Source organism: Melanotaenia boesemani, chromosome 4, assembly GCF_017639745.1.
Source record: "Melanotaenia boesemani isolate fMelBoe1 chromosome 4, fMelBoe1.pri, whole genome shotgun sequence".
Lineage (NCBI taxonomy): Eukaryota > Metazoa > Chordata > Actinopteri > Atheriniformes > Melanotaeniidae > Melanotaenia > Melanotaenia boesemani.
Window position 1 is genome coordinate 1,066,643 of NC_055685.1, and position 17,067 is coordinate 1,083,709.

General features: G+C 42.1%; 1 protein-coding gene across 1 annotated transcript; it reads left to right on the top strand.

The window, feature by feature from the left end:
* Positions 1–297: 297 nt before the first annotated feature.
* zgc:66455 (uncharacterized protein LOC393502 homolog) lies at positions 298–12,382 on the top strand. The gene is made up of 10 exons (XM_041981819.1): positions 298–492; positions 575–605; positions 1,976–2,568; positions 7,276–7,738; positions 9,260–9,301; positions 9,509–9,609; positions 9,691–9,752; positions 10,076–10,242; positions 11,651–11,806; positions 11,880–12,382. Exons 1-10 carry the CDS (start codon positions 403–405, stop codon positions 12,257–12,259), a joined length of 2,085 nt encoding a protein of 694 aa, XP_041837753.1. The 5' UTR covers positions 298–402; the 3' UTR covers positions 12,260–12,382.
* The last annotated feature ends 4,685 nt before the right edge of the window (positions 12,383–17,067 follow it).

The window sequence follows — 17,067 nt, forward strand, 5'->3', positions numbered from 1 at the left end:
CACAGACCAGTGGTGTACATTCTTCACTGTCTTCTTCCATCAGACGACCCTGACGTAAGCTGTGGCCTAATATATCTAAAAACAAAAAAGTGGTATTATTGTCCCAAAAACTACCCTGATAGCAGCTTTCTGTTATGTAGGGGTAAATGTGAAATTCCTCCTGCTTGGTTCTGCAGCAGAGAGAGAAAACAAACAAAAGAAAGACATATGAAATACTAGAGAGACATCTGCTGGACGGAGATGAGACCAGCAGCCAGTAAAAGGAAGTTCAATCAGCTGATTGATGAAGTTCACCTGCTCAGACAGGAAAGGAAGATAGGAGTTTAACTGAAGCTGAGAGGGTTACCTTGACTTCATTTTTACATATAATTACAGTTTAGATAAAAAGGTTTGGATAGTAAAATGCTACCAAAGAGCAACTGGAACTTAACAAGTGCACTGCTCACATTTCTGCTGATGTTCAGCATATTTTGGAGACTCTGTGGCGCACAGGTACAGTGCTGTCATCTGAACTCAGCTTGTTTTGTGCAACAGTGAAATTATTTCCTGTTATTTCTCATTTTTGTGTCTGCAGGGAAACACAGAAGGTGCCACCAGGCTTTCAGGTGAGAATAAATCTGCTTTTCTTAAATATAAATGTATAACTTTACTTTTTTATCAGCATGAATTTAAAATAAATCCACAATTTAAGTCTTCCAAAAAAGCAAGGTTAAAAAATCACAAGCTCACATGTTTATTTCCCAGTTTACTGAGATAAAGAGTCACTTAGGGTTAAGATACCATGGTCTTCTTCATTTATTTCTGGTTGTTTAAAGTTTTATTGAAGGGTTCATTGGTTCATCACAACAACCAATAAAAAAAAAAGATGATCTGCTAACATCCGGTTAAATACTGGGATCTCATACCTCCGTATTCTGTGAGACGAGATCAACAGAAAAGATGTCACAAGTTAACCGTGTGGAGAATTTGAAGCAATTTTGTGTGTTGATTAGATGATGTTTCATCTCAGTGAAGCATAGAGATGATGAAGGAAAGGATGGGACAGAGTATGGCGTCTAGACACTGGGTGGAGCCTGGTTCTGATGGGGCTCCTCTGGCATCAGAAGGAGGTGGAGACGAGGAAGAGGCAGGTTGTGTGGAAGTCAGCCTGGAGAAGGAATGAGGAAGCAGAAGACAGTTTTAAAGCAATGAGATCAGACTGGATAAAAACATTAGAGGCAATAAGACTGCTGGATTGGATTTAAATGAGTTGAATTTGACATTGTGGAAAAAACAGAAGACAAGATGTACCAGAATAAAAAGTCCCATCACATAATAAAGAAAACTGAGCTTAATTTTGTTTAGCTAAACATATTCAAAACTATGTCACCAAAAATGATACCCAACTAATAAATTCTACAGGGATCAGCCACTTTTAGATATTAAAAATCAGGAGGACACAAGTGCTGGGAGATTAGCTTATTTGTGTCTATGAATTCCTGCACAGAGACCAGAACAAAGAAGTAATGTTAGCATAGCAGCGGTCCCAGACAGCAAAACATGCGGCCCAGATTTGGCCCACATCTACAGCTTGGTTGACTCCATGTGAGTGTGGCTGCCAAAACTCAGCCACATGAACAATGGCCCACAAGGAAATGAGAATAATCCATGCCCATGCCGGCGACTGACATCTGGACCACATGTGGCCCTCGCATCTCTTTCCAGTGCCGTAACTGAGCCTAAAGGCCTAAAGTAGCCCAGATTAGGCCCAAACGAGTCTGCTCTCTGGATTATAGCTGTTAGCTCAAACTTGGTATCTGATTTGATATTCCAGTGGTTTTCTTGCAGCCTCTCTTGAAACAAAGTTTGACCATTTTCTCAGTTTAAAATGAACAGAAATCTGTGGCTGCTTGCAAGGTTGGAAAGTACTAATGATAAACAGGCATAACAGTGGTAGGCCTATATTTTATAAAAAGCTGACCCTTTTCTCCTTCAGATGGTCATGGAGGTGATGGCAGCGCTTTCTTCGCTCTTCGGAGTTGCCACCAGCTGCTGCGTAGCGACAGCGGGGAGTTTTTCTCCCCAGATTACCTGTGCTCCAACCCACCTTTGTGGTGCAACTGGACCATCCAGGTGGACCCTGAGAAGAGGATTCATCTCCACCTGGAGGACTTGACCCCTGACGAAACCTGCCAACTCAAACAGGACCAGATTCACGTGGATGAACCGGCTGGTCATTTAGGGGGCCACAAGGTGCTGCAGAGGTGCTGGCAAGAGGCTAAATACACATCCTCCTCCAACACACTGTATGTGGTGCTGCTGATCGGCGGCTGGCCCAGCCCTTCTTACAGGGGCTTCTACGGCCGCTACCAAGCGTTTGGACCGCCGGTGGTTTACAACCCGCGCGAAGGCTTTGCAATGAGAAGAAAAGTAACAGACCCAACCCCTGCACTGGCACACTTTGCTGATATTGGATCAGTTATGAACAGTGAACAAATGGAGGTGGCTAATTCTGATGCCATGTACGATTATTATGATCAACATTTAGCCATGACAGCAGGGCTGCCCTGGGAGTCTGACGCTGAGGAGGTGGGTGCACAAACACACTGGTTAACAATCAAAATATCTTGCATTTAGCTGAAAGCTTATAAAACTTCACTGTATGAAAACAATGAGAAAAAAATCTAGTTAAGATGTTTCTCATAGGAATAAACACAAATCTTTTGAGAGATGCAATTCCTCTCTTTGCTGCAAACTTTAAACATCGTTGAGCCTCGGTCGACCGTTAAAGAGCCCTGTGATTATTTGTATGTTTGGGCTGCAGGTAGAACAACTCTTCAGGTTGTTTTCATTGGAGAAAATAACTGTTGGTACTTCTGAACAGACCCAGAAACCTGCAGGAGGATCAACAGTGAGTGGCTGGCTGGGGGGAGGAAGGCACCAGTTAAGAAGCTAAACGGATTTTCTTTCAAAAATCACCACTGAACATGTAGAATTAGTCATTTACCAACACATGAAATACTTTTATTACCTCTACTGTCGGTCTTCGGTCTCACAAATCCATAGTTACTGTAATCAGAATCAGCTTTATTTGCCAAGTTTTAACACATTTTTTTTTTTTTTTTTTGCTGGCAGATGTCATTCTGGTAGAAAGTAAGATAAGTAATAAAATAAGTAACTAAAGCATATAGAAAGTAACCAGTAGATAGAGGACCAACATAAGATGAATGTGATGAGGTAAAAATGCAGATTGTTAGCTGTTTTATCTGTTCAATAAGACGATGCAGCAGGAAAGAAGTCCTGGTCTGCAGGACTCTGAGGCACCTGCCCGACGGGGACTGTGTGCAGGTGAGAGGGGTCTTATTGATGTTTCCTGCCTTCCTTTGAATCCTGGAGGAGAACAGGCCCTGAATAAAGGGCAGGGGGGCTTCAATGCTGCGCTCTGCAGTCCTCACAATGAACTGTAGCCCGGTCGTGTCCTGTCAGGTGGCAGCTCCACAGGACAGATTCAGTAGCTGCTGCTTAGAACTGCAGCAGCAGCTTGAGGTGCTCGGCATGAAATTAGAATATCACCAAAATATTATTTCAGTAATTTCATTCAAAAAGTGAAACTTGTATAATGTCGACATTCATTCCTCACAGACTGACATATTTTAAATGTTTATTTCTTTTCATTTTGATGATAATAACTGACAAATAATGAAAACCCCAAATTGAGTATCTCAGAAAGTTAGAATTTTGTGGAAAGGTTCAATATTAAAGACACCTGGTGCCACACTTTAATCCAATAATTAACTCAAAACACCTGCAAAGGCCTTTAAATGGTCTCAGTCTAGTTCTGTTGGCTACACAATCAAGGGGACGACTGCTGACCTGACGGTTGTCCAAAAGACGACCATTGACAGGAGGGAAGACACAAAGGTCGATGCTAAAGAGGCTGGCTGTTCACAGAGCTCTGTGTCCATGAACATTAACAGAGGCGAAGGGAAGGAAAAGATGTCTAGGAAAAAAGTGTACAAGCAGGAGGGATAACCTCACCCTGGAGAGGATTGTGGAACGAAACCCATTCAGAAATGTGGGGGAGACTCACAAAGAGTGGACTTCAGCTGGAGTCAGAGCTTCAGGAACCAGCAGCACAGACGTATCCAGACGTGGTTTCAGAGGTCGCTTTCCTGGTGTCAAGCCACTCTGGAACAAGAGACGGAAGCGTCTCGCCTGGACTAAAGACAAAAAGGACCGGACTGCTGCTGAGTGTCCACGGTTATGTTCTCTGATGAAGGAAATGTTGTCCTTTGGAAATCAAGGTCCCAGAGTCTGGAGGAAGAGAGGAGAGAATCCACCTTGTTGAGGTGAAGAGTAAAGTTTCCAGTCAGTGATGGTTTGGGCGTCAGGTCATCTGCTGGTGTTGGTCCACTGTGTTTTCTTAGGTCCATGGTCAACGCAGCGTCTACCAGGAAGTTTTAGAGCACTTCCTGCTTCCTGCCGCTGAGCAACTTTATGGAGAAGCAGATTTCATTTTGCAGCAGGACTTGGCACCTGCACACAGTACCAAAGCTACCAGGACCTGGTTTAAGGACCATGGTGTCCCTGTTCTTCACTGGCCAGCAAACTGGCCTGACCTGAACCCCGTAGAACATGTATTGCCAGACCCAACAATGCAGAAGAGCTGAGGGCCACTTTTCATGTTCATACTTTTCAGCTGGCCTACTTTTCTAGAAATAATCACTCTTCAGTAATATTCAAATTTTCTGGGATATTGAATTTGGGGTTTTCATTAGTTGTCAGTTATAATCTAAATGAAAATAAACATTTGAAATACTTTTGCTCATGAGGAATGAATGTCTAATTTTATGACAAGTACGTGTTTATTCGCTGGAGGATGTCTCCTAAAGTCCACATTCCTCTCTGCGGTCTTGAGTGTGTTCTGTCCCAGGTGGTTCTGACTGAACCAGACCACCAGCTGATCCAGTTGCTGTTGATATGCAGACTCGTCATCGTTCTGGTTTAGACCCATGACGGTGGTGTCATCTGCAAGCTTCAGGAGCTTCACAGAGGGGTCCGTGGAGGTGCAGTTAGCAGTGTAGAGCAAGTGGAAAGGGGACACGTCCCTGGGGGACGCTGGTGCTGATGATCCGAAGTGAACTCACCTGCTGGCTTCTGTCAGTAAGGAAGCTGAAGATCCACTTACAGAGGGCAGGTGATGCAGTGTTCTGGGACCGTTTGGTGCAGATGGAGAGTGGGGTGAAGGTGTTGAATGTCAAGCTGAAGTCCACAAACGGGATCCGTGCATAGGTCCCAGGACGATCCAGGTGCTGCAGGATGTAATGCAGTCCCATGTTAATGTGGCTGAGATGAGTGCTGAGACAGGGGTGGCCAGTGGGAGGAGGGGAGGCAGTTACATTGTGTTCCAAAACATTAAACATGTGCTATTTTTGTGTATTTCTCCAAAATAATCAATACAAATAACAGCATTTTTGTCATTAAAAATCATATCAGGTGACAAGATCCAGATTTTATTGAACAAACTACCAATGATGAAAACAGCTTTTTATTTATTTTTATTTTTACCAGTTACCAGTCAGAACACAGTGTTCCAGATTGTTCTGCAAAAGTTTTAAAAAACCTAAACAGATTGTAAAGAGCTGAAAATGAAAATCTGCATCAGGAAGATAAATATCCATAAACAAAAAACAAAACATTTTAACATGGAGCCCTTCGTATGAAAATTTAATTTAAATGAAAAAGACTATCTATCCCAGAGGGAATTTCAAAATTGAAATCACCTTAGCAACCCTCTCATCCATGGAACTCTGAAGTCCACGGATAATTTCTGAAACTCAATGAGGAGACAAGAATTTCCTCCCAAAGATGCTGTTTGAAGGGCTGCGGCTCATAGATCGTCCTGTTTAAGGATGCTCCTCTCAGTAGGGTTGAGGTCAGGGGATGATGGTCCCAACATGAGCATTTGTCCCTTTATCCTCATAGCAGCCAGGTATTTATTAGCAACATGGGATGGAACGTTGTCTTTACTGCAGAAGAAATCTTTTTCCTTTGGCAGAAAGTGGTAATCTAGAAACTATGCATGTTTTGTAGAGTCCAACCATCTCACTTCCCATTATTCCAGCACAAGCAATCACTCCACCTCCACCCTGCTGACGTAGCAGCCTTGTTGGGACATGGTGGCCATTGAGCAGCCATTCAGAACTTCATCCATCTGGACCATCCAGTGTAGCACAGCATTCATCAGTGAATAAAACTATTTGAAAACTATTCTTTATGTATTTCTGAGCCCACTGCAAACATTTCTGCAAACAGCTGTAGAAGGGAGCCCCAAATACAGCTTTTCTGCAGAGCTGCAGCCTCGGGAGCGTCTTCATGGACGGGTTGTTCCAGATGCTCCAGCAGCTTCAAATTCCAGCTGCTCTCTTAATAAGATGCATTTATTTATTTATGCTGATGGAGAAATGCCTTTATCTGAATGAGCCCATTTGCTTTCTGAATCACACACACACTAATCTATTCTATTCTATTCTATTCTATTCTATTCTACAGTCATTTAGCAGACGCTTTTATCCAAAGCGACTTACATTTGAGAGTAAGAACAACACAAGCATGAATTCAAACAAGATGGGACGTCATAATTAAGTGTTAGTCAGACTTCTGGAGTCCAGGTGGACCAGGTGCTGTCATGTAGCACTAAAGGCAGTGCATATAATTTGTTTTTTGTTTTGTTTTTGTAGTTTTTGTAAGTCTTTTTGTTGAAATACAAACATCACAACTTCATTGAACAATATCATCTTGGGTGTAAGTGCAGTAGCTTCTTCAGTACCTGGTTGAACCAAAGAGCTGGACAAATCTTTCTAACTCATTCTGAGTAGAAGAGTTAAGCTAAGTGTGGAAATGCTCCTTAAACAACTGAGTCTTTAGCTTGCTTTTAAAAGTGGATACGGACTCTGCGGATCTTTTAACAGCATTAGAAACGACACAGGCTAAATCTTCCACAGGAAAACTAAAACCCAAATGTTTTGTTGACTGATTCCTACATGCAGAATCACCTGGAGCCCAGCGTAGATTGTCCTCAGAATTGATGCTACAGAAAAAGCTGTTTTCTCCACCTTGGTTGCTGGACCCAACCAGTGTAGACTTAAAGGAGACTGCTAAGGCTTGTTCTCAGCACTTTGCACATTTTTATTTGATCAGATATTTAATGGTTCTAATTAGCATCTTTGCTTTTGTGTAAAAAAAATGTTCTGTGAAAAAAAATTGAAATCTTATGCCTCCTCTGTCTTCTCTCAGGTTGGTGAAAACCTTTATCCATCTTCGGAAAACTACAGCCATGTCTATCAATTCTTGGCTGCCCACACTGTGCCACCATCCACGCAGAGGACGTTCAGGTCAGGAAGAGGAACTGCTCACAGCCATTTGAGCCAGTCTGACTCGGCTGTTCTTCCTTCATCTCCACTGCAGAAACATGTCGGTCACCGTAATGGCCTCAAACGCAGCACTAACACCTCATCAACTGCACAAAGTAATGTGGTTGAAGATGCTGCAGCGGAGGGTGCGAGCAGACCACAGAGCACGATGGAAGTGCAGAAGACTGCGCATACTTCTGAACAAGCTAGGGAGGATAACGGCCTGAAGGTCAGTAAAGCTTCAGACCATCTTCTCCCCCCCTCTGATGGACCAGAACCACAGCAAACTGACCCGAATCGTCCTCGTCCCAACGTGGTGGAGCAGCGATCAGATCACAGAGGGAACTGTGAGTACATGAGCTGGAGTACGTGAACCCCCCCTTCAGATTTTTAACTTTTTTTTCCGGTCTGCATTGCTGCTTCTCTGCCATGCAAACTCACACACTGATAAATGCATTGGGGATAATGTGGGGTTGACTGTCTTACATAAGGACTCTTTGATACGTGTCCTACTCACTGACCCTCTAGCTGGCAGGAGACCACTCTTAAAAAAAGTTAGGAATATTCAACTTTGGGTAAAATTTATAGCAAATATGAAACAAGTGATATTATACCATGAATTTAGGACATTTAGGCAGAATGATGCCATAGTAATTCCTTCATTTCAAACTATTTACTGAAGCTAAAGCGAACAGCAGTGGTGGATGAACCACAACATAAAATGTCCATGTCTCAAGAACTTGTCCCGTGTCGGGTGCTGTCTTGTTCTGGTGATGCCAAAATGTGACCAGTATGATGAAGCGGACTGTTCATCAACCAGCCGACACTGAACCAGAACATTTAGTGGTGGGTTCACGGTGTTTTTGTGGTTTATCGCCTTGTTGGAGATGAGAATCATATGAAATAAATTCTAAACATTGAACTGTTGTACATTCAGAAGTTTAGAGAAAGTCTAATGTAAAAGTTACAAAGAGTAAAAAAAGTAAAAAAGCTGAATATCCCCAACCTGAACGTCTTTTATCTGGAAGCCTGGCTCTGTTCGTGTGCTCAGTTTAAAGTAATATATAAATGTTGCTTTTGGTTTAAACCTCTGAAATGAAGCCTGTCCTGACTCAAATAATTTACCCAGATATTCTTCACTTTATTAGACTATCATGAGAGGACCTCAGGAATAATTAAGACAAAGTTTTTTGCTTCACAGGTGACAGAAATTTCCTCTGACAGATTAAAAAAAACAAAAAAACACAAACGTAATAAAAACGAAGTAAAAAGAAAACTTACATTATTCAGAGTTGTGATGGCAGAGAGAATGAAAGGCTTTTGTATTTATTCTTAGGGGCTGGTGGGACTTTGTTGGCAGGATGGGTGTGTGCAGGGAGTGTGTGGGGTCCTGTGTGATGGCTCCAGGTTTTAACTTACAAACCAGTGACACTGTTGTTGCTTTCTTTTTGCTACGGAAGGGCTCGCATTTTTCTTTACCACCGTTTTCTCGTGATAATAGGATAATTTATCTCCTGATCTTGAGAAAGCAAACTTTGTTTTCTCAGATTATTCAAATGCAGAGGTGTGAGGATCTGGATCCGTCGTAGAAGCAACACAGACACAAACATTCAGTCTGACTTGATTTAGAGACTCAATCCGGCCAAACGTTCGTGTCTTTGGACTGCGAGAAAGCCGGGGAACCCATGCAAACACACGGGAAACATACAAACTCCTCACACGTTTCCCCAGAAATCTACTTGTTAATATTTAAGAATTATAAAAATAAGATGTATTTAGTGTATAGATTAATAAGTTATATTGGATTTTATTGAGTGTGTTTGTGGTCTAATTATTTTAATCTAATCTAGTTTTTCTTTGTCTTTCAGTCAACAGGAAAAATCTCTCTGAAATTCCACATCTTCCTGGTGGTGAGTAACAGACATCCCATCTCTACTGGATCCTTCTCTTACTCTGGTACTCAAACTACACTCATTTATTTCTAATATACGAATAATTTCTAATTCTATGTTTTCAGTTGCTGAAATGATGAAATAAATGTGGTTGTGGGAGGAGTGTTTATTTTTTATGTTACACCTTTGATGCTTTGACGTCAGTGAGTTTCTGGTTGGTGGCAGATCACCTGTTCGAAGTGGCTGTGGAGGTGAATTTCAGTCAGGATTTGGAGGAGTCCTGGGACAACCTGGCCAGGTTGCTGCTGCTGTCAGTGAAGGCTTCGGTATGTTAACAAAGAAAAGAACATGAGAAACAGGATATCAGTGATGTGTGAGGAGACTCACTGCATAACTTGTTTCTTCAGATCAGCAAGCAGCTAGACGCTCTGCAGAAACAACTGTCCCTGTCTTCAAAAAGAATTAAAAGGTTTGTTCAAAACAACCCACAAAAGTTCTGAAATGCACACTGAAGTGTCTCTGATATTTTCACTAAATATTATAAATGCGTCTTAAAAAAACTGTCACCGTGTGAAGAAAATGGTAATTAAAGTCCAGGGAGATCAGGGATGTTGCAAGAGATGCTAGAAAAGTGCACACGGGGAAAAGAGTAGAACAAATTCAAGACCCTTTTCAGACTAAAAAGAACTGAATAGAACTGAGTTAATGGCTCACCAGGAAATGGTTTAAACAATCTCAACGTTGGGTACTAGCCAATCCTGGACCAAAGCTGAAGGTTGTTTCTGTGTGCAGGCTGAATGCAGGAGCACTGTACATCCTCTGGCTGCAGATTGGACAGGAGCCTGGAGGTGTACACGTCCACAGAGCCGTCCACTCTGCCATGCAGGGCCTGCTTGCCACAGGAATCAGCCTCAGAGTCCACCGCAGGAACGCCGTCGTCATGTCTGTGTCCACTGCAGGTACAGCAGCGCTTTACAGGGTGCATCTGCCCTCATAGTACTGAATCTGAAGGTTTAATGTACGTTAGTTTAAGAGTGAAAATAAAATCTACCAACAATCTGCCAGTTTGTCATGGAGGCAGAAAAGTGACACAGTGTAATAGATAAAATTTATCAAAGGTGGAAATACACACATTAAAACTTAAATCTGTCATTAATTAACATGGGAAATAATTACATAATTAAGCAATTATATAATGTCAACGGTTGATAAAATGGTAAATAAATTAATGAATTTATTAATTCATAATTACCTGAATGTGTTAAGTAATTTAAATCAATTAAATGGATGAAAAAACACATAATTTTACTTTGTGATTAGTTCATGTTTTCTGAGCTGTAGTCCATCATGAATCAATTTAAACTGTCTTGCAGCTCATCAATAGATCGAGACATCTGATTGGTTATCGTGACCCACAAGTCAATCTTTCCCAAATAAAAGATCCTGCAGGGCCGGTCCAAATACTGCACCACCCAAATCCAGGTGGCGCCATCTGTCTTTACGTTTGATAGCTATAAATATTAGTTATTGTGACTTAAATGATAAATGAAATCAAGAAAAGTGTCATTTCATCAGTAGCTTTAATTTCAGACCTAAGTAATCATAGATAAGGTGCTCCATGTTGGCTCCGCCCACCAGGTTTAACAGGTGAGGCTGACAGAGGAATTAATTGGGGGCAATGATATAATTAATGCTGAAAAAAGGTATGTTTTTAGCTCAAATTATATACTCATTCTGTCTACATCTTTGGGTCAGGAATGAGTCACCCTCAATAAAACATCTAAAATAAAAGCATTTTAATTCAGTTTAAATGCTGAATCTGCTTTGAATTTACATGAAGAAAGAACTTCTCATTCAACAGAAACTGTTAAATATCAGAGCTGAACAACTGCTTCATTTAGTGTCCGTCACAAATGCAGACTTATTATTCTACGTACGTTTAAGGTGCTGCAAAGGCAGTAAATAGTATTTTTATGAAGATATAGTATTTGTATGGTCCAAGGATCATCGCTGGTCCTCCAGGTCCGCTGTGTCTGACACTGTTAGAACTTAGATCGCTGAAAGTTGTGTCTGAACTTGTAGAAAGGTGATGGTGCACCTGCACCTGTCTGAGATCAGTCAGCTGTGTGTGTGTGTGTGTGTGTGTGTGTGTGTGTGTGTGTGTGTGAGACTGATACAGCTACCGGGTCAGAAATGACCTGAAGACGGTCTTTGTGTTCAGGCAGTGTGCAGCCTCCTAAAGTTACACTTTAGAGAGAAATGTTGATCTTTCCACAAACAACAAGTGAAGGTATTTGTGTAAAAAGGTAAAAATCATGAAGAAAAACCTTTAGAAAAGCCTCACCAGCTGCTTTAATGTGTGTTCAGATGTAAATGAGTGCGGGACCCAGCTGGTTTTATGTGACATGAATGCAGAGTGTGTGAACCACTTCGGCACATATTCCTGCCACTGCAGGCCAGGCTTTCAGGACGAGTCTCGCCTGGGATCCGGAGGAACCATCTGCGTGGACACCGAGGGGGCAGGTATGCTCTGACGGTAATCAGCTGGTGGAGCACTTATGCTTCCAGCCACTGACTTCCCTGTTGCTGCCCACAGGCTGCAGCTCTGGTCCGTCCTCGGAGACCAAAGGCGTCTACGCGCTGTTCTTCCTGCTCAGCTCCCTCATCCTCACACTGCTGGTGGTGGCTGGCATGTTGTACCACCGTCACCACCGGGGGGCGTTCCTGGTCCGCTGCCAAAGCAGCAGCAACATCTCCCCTCCTGACCCAAACAACAACCACCACCATCCTGATGACAGCTACTCCAGCCCCACTGAACCTGACCTGCCCCCACCACCTCCACCTGCCAGGGGGGCCAGAGATGGCTGGGCTCCTGTAAAGGAGCGCTGCCCCCCCGTGGACCTGCCGCTGCTGCGCTTCAGCCCACTGCTGCCACCAGATGGCTACACTGATCCGCACGATGCTGGAAAGATGTGAACGGTGACAAAGTATGTCAACTATATTAATTAAATCTTTTATTTGGTTTTCTTTCTCTTTGTGTCGGAATGATACTGTTGTCCACTTTGTAAAATCAACTCAATTAAAGTCACAACGAATCAGCATGTTCTCGTTGTTCTGGATTTTATTTGAGGACTGAGAAGCTGCATCTCCATCATTCTTAGTCTAGTGTTTTAAAGTCCATACATTAATGTGTTTTTTTTATTTGTTTAATACTTTAAGCAGAGCTCTAAATGAACTTTTCTGATCACCAGCCAACGTGGCTTGTAGATTCGTGGGGAGTACAAGTTCCACTAAATGCTTTCAGTCATACACATCGCTTTGTTTTTGACTTAGTTTTAATGAACAAGTCTTCATACATTCAGCTCCCGTAGAAGAGCTGGGTCGCAAACGGCTCTTTATCTAGAATCATTCTGAGCTTCGGTTACAGCCTCATTAGCAACTGTAAATTGTGTGTTAGTGTGGTAAACAGTTTGTATTTTCATAAAAGCCTTATTTTTATGCATTTTAAAAATAGATTTACATTTTAATCAGCCCTTTAAATGAACAGATGAACCACAACAAAGGCCAGAGTCTGAACATTATGACACTTTAAAGTGACAAATATGTCCATTAAACAAATTTTGCTTTCAGTCTCCGTTAACATTGAACTGCAGCCAGATGCTATTTATAACTTATTTATTATTGTTTTGTTGCTGCTGCTTTGGCTCTTTTACTTGTTTACCAGTCTTTCTTCCATCTGCTGTTGTTCTGTAAACATTTTTTGAGTGTCTGCTCCCTCCGTCTCTGGTCCTAGTCACTGATTGGCTGCATGGTGAGCCCATCAAACTAAAGTCCCGCCCTCTGCGTGCTAAGTGTCAGCAGCTGAAACCTCGGCTCATTCGCCACTAAATACCCACCAAACTGAATTTTTACCCTCGTTTGGTGGCTTAACTGGGTTTAATTTAGAGCCCTGATCGCAATCATCAACATAATGTCATCACACCAAAAGTACCTAAAAGGTCAATGGTTTGATCCCAAGTGCGCCAAATATTTGTGTGAATATGAAGAAAAGCACTGCGTACTGAATTCAGAGAGCACTCTTAATGATCTAAAGCTACATCAGTCATTAATTTACCCACAATCCTTTAGCACAAAATGGAAGTAAATATCTTTTGTAATTATTTTATATATTTTAATTATATATTGAAGTTAAGTCATTTACTTTATCATAGTAACTTTATCATCTTGCTCAAGGGCACTCCAGTAGGACACATGGCCTGTTGTGGTCCTGTGACTTCCCTGCTTCAAACTGCCCACTTGGGTTCACTGTGTGTGGGGAGTAAAGTGTAGCCTGTGCTGGCCCACCCAGTAGAAAGCCCTTTAATAAGCTTAAGCCTAATCCTGAGCAGTGTGCTGTCACATGTGGGGTCTGCAGTAACATGCTTTATTACTGGCTGCTTCTGGATGCTTTTCTGTCCCCTACCGTCTGTTCTCCACTCACCAGAAGACTTGAGGACAGTGAATATTTGGCTGGGAACAAACATAACTCCACTGTGGGGATGAGACTGTTGTGTAAACACCGTTGTAAATGGAATCCGTCTCTATCCCCAAAATGTGACTTAAACACACTTCAAGTATCTGAAAGCAGACCCGAGCATCATCAAAGCAGATTATCAACTGACCTGCACTTTCTCAAGACAATGCAAGGTGTGTGTGGATTTCTTATGAGGGTCACTTCTCTCCTCTGGTCCTGATGTCCTCTCAGCATTTATCTTTCTGCCTGGTTGGAATAACTGCTCTCCTGTGAGATGATCATTGTCTGAATGCTCCTCACGTCCAGCAGGTAGGCTCAGCAAGGACGGCATCACTGGGCAGCTGTCCACACGGTGAGGAAAGGCGGGATTTGGTGGTGGACCCACCCTCCAGGCTCAGCTTGCTTCCTCTGCTGGCAGCCTGAGGTCAAGAAGGGCAGTCCTCCTCTCCATAGCCTTACATTGAGAGAGCATCCCCTACTGAGCAGCCGTTTTTACCCACAATCCCTTGACCATTTGTCTCCTACCAGCCCATAATATATCTGATACAGCAATACTTTTACACACACACACACACACACACACACACACACACATCTGGTGGACAACATCGATGATGAATTAACATCCAGTATTATGAATGATAGTTTTTTTCTGTCATTTATGAGTTAAAGCAGACCCAACATAACTCCCTGCCTTTAAAACTGTGCTTCTGACTTGTTTTTGATGGCACACGAGCATTCACTACGTACATTCCTGGAGGCTGAGAAACTGCACTTCATATCTTTTATTTCCATGCCAGTGCATGACTTTACAGCTGCATTTTGTTTGACAGCACCATGTCCCACAACGGCCAAGTGGATGTGAACACACCTGATGCATGAAGAGGGACACTAGAGCAAAGCAAACGACTAGAGTCAACGTCGGACAACGTCCCTGGAGGCAGCTCAGAGAAGAGACAGGATGTACGGCGGATGCAGAATTAGCTGTTGTTAGGGCACCATTGTGTGAAAAACTGCCAAAGTTCAGGCTTTAAGTTCTGCACTCAGTCTCTTTATCTTCTCTGTCTGATGCTACAAGCAACAGCATGAAAAGTAAAATAAAGAGCTGAAACCACAAGAACTTACTGATGGTTCTGAGAGCAAATAAGACGTGTTTCTGAGCCAACAAAACAGTTGTAAAATGCAATATCTGCAGTCATGACTGAGTGAAAGAGAGAGTTGTTTGTAATATGAAGTCCCTTGTGTTACATGCAGACATGTTTTTTTCATAGACTAAAAAAGGCGGAGTGCTTGGCTTCAACCTGCAGTTGGTGGTGGTGTAAGACAGCTCCCATACACCTCTCAAACTTAAAGCAGCTGGCTTCATTTAACTTTTATCTTGTTGATTTTCATCTGTATTGTGATGCTTGTCAGTAATTTTATAATCAGCATGTTAAATTAACGTCAGTACACAGGAAATAAAAACAGCCATGTGTTTCTTTCGTTGGTTTGTGGATGTAGGGTGTGTGTGACTTTCAGACAACTGTCTGTTCGAAAGTTGTTAAAATGGAAAAGCAACCATTGTAAATGTTAGACCAAGCATGGAAACGTCCGAGATAATTACTTACGGAAATACCTGGATTCCTCTTCATCATGCACTTGGGTCTTAATAATTACAATTAAGCAGAACTGGCAGAGTGTGTGTGTCAGTGTTTTGGATCATATTACACTATGATGTGAAGTTAAAATGTTAATCTGCTTTTGACTGAAGCCGACATTCTGGGAGAGTTTCACTGGCAGTAAATTCCCAACTGCTTTTTGACCTCTATGTGCTATTATTAGTGTTCTGTTTTGTCCCAGTGATATACTGTATGTGTGTATATGTGTGTGAGTCCATCTGACAGGAAATGCTGACCTTGCATCCCACAGAATGAGCTAGTCAGTAATCCCATCAGTATATAACAGCTTGATCTCTGGGATTCCTTGTATCGGTGAAATCAGGCTGTGTTTTCTTTTCTTTGGGAATTGGCTCTGCTACAGTTTATTTTTCTATTGGTAAAGCTGTATGAAGTGTGATTGGGCAGTTAACCTCAGATTGGTGGAGGCGCTGTTCAACCTGATAAGAGGACCATCATGTATGATATGACGGACTGATGGGCTCACCGGCCTACCGCCCAGAGTCCACCTGCAACATGAGTGCAGACCTTTACAGCCATGTTATTACGTTTGTGTTTTCAGAAACATTCCTGGATTCTGTCATAAATGGAGGGAGAGGGGTGGAAGGATGTATTTGGCCTACGTTCAGAAGCAGAGTAACACACTTTTGGGGTCACCTCTATTAATTGTAGGACTGTGATGAAATCAAGTTGCTTGTGTTTAAATACATTACACATGACCCTCCATATTAAAGAAAACATTTTGTAAAATCTTTGCTGTTTTATAATTCTGAACCGCACCTGATGCATGGAAGAAATCCCAAGAGGGATTCTGTCTGATGCTACAAACAACAGCATGAAAAGTAAAATAAAGAGCCAAAACAAATGCTGCTGTATTATTATTAATTCTGAACCGGAGAGAATTTACTCCAGCAGCAGTTGTGACACAGTGATCGACCACAACATTGAAACTACTGGCATATGAGGTGAGACATTATCTTAGCCTTGGGCCCAAAGCTACCAAAGGCTCAGATAAAACATCCCATCAACTTACTGGACAGATTATATTTTGATGATGAATGGGAACAATTGAAAGCAGGGGTGGTGTGGTGTCAGCTGAATTATGGAAGGCTAAGTGGGTACTAGTGGGAAAGGGCCATAACAGATTATGAGTCTGGCTGAGTGAGGACTAATTTCTAAGTTAAAAGAAAGCGGGGGGCACATGCTTATACTTGCTTTGGTCCACTCCTTGTCTCTGGCTGTTCTTCCTCCACACTGTCGGCCACTGTAAAGATGAGGGATTTAATCATATTAAAGACTGACTTCAGTTATTTGGTTACTTTAATTAGGTTACCTTCTATGAACTGATACTAATATTAAAACAATTACACTAAATTGGATTAAATTTGATCAAAATAAATTATAACAGGACTGTATTTAACTTGAAAGTTTAAGTTTCTTTGTAAAGTAGCCTGAGGTGACATTGGTTGTGAATTGGTGCTTTATATATAAACTAATGTAAATGCTGGGCAGCGTTTTAGTGCATTAGGGTCATTATAAATGATGATGATGATGAACTACGTGACAAGGCTCAGCCTAAAGGAGTTTCAAGAGTGTGATGAATAAACCTCATCCAT

Excerpts from the sequence above, each read along its gene's own strand:
- zgc:66455 (XM_041981819.1), top strand. The coding sequence starts at position 403 with ATGCTACCAAAGAGCAACTGGAACTTAACAAGTGCACTGCTCACATTT. Across the intron at positions 493-574 it reads GGAGACTCTGTGGCGCACAG|GGAAACACAGAAGGTGCCAC; the intron begins GTACAGTGCTGT and ends TTGTGTCTGCAG. Across the intron at positions 7,739-9,259 it reads ATCAGATCACAGAGGGAACT|TCAACAGGAAAAATCTCTCT; the intron begins GTGAGTACATGA and ends TTTGTCTTTCAG.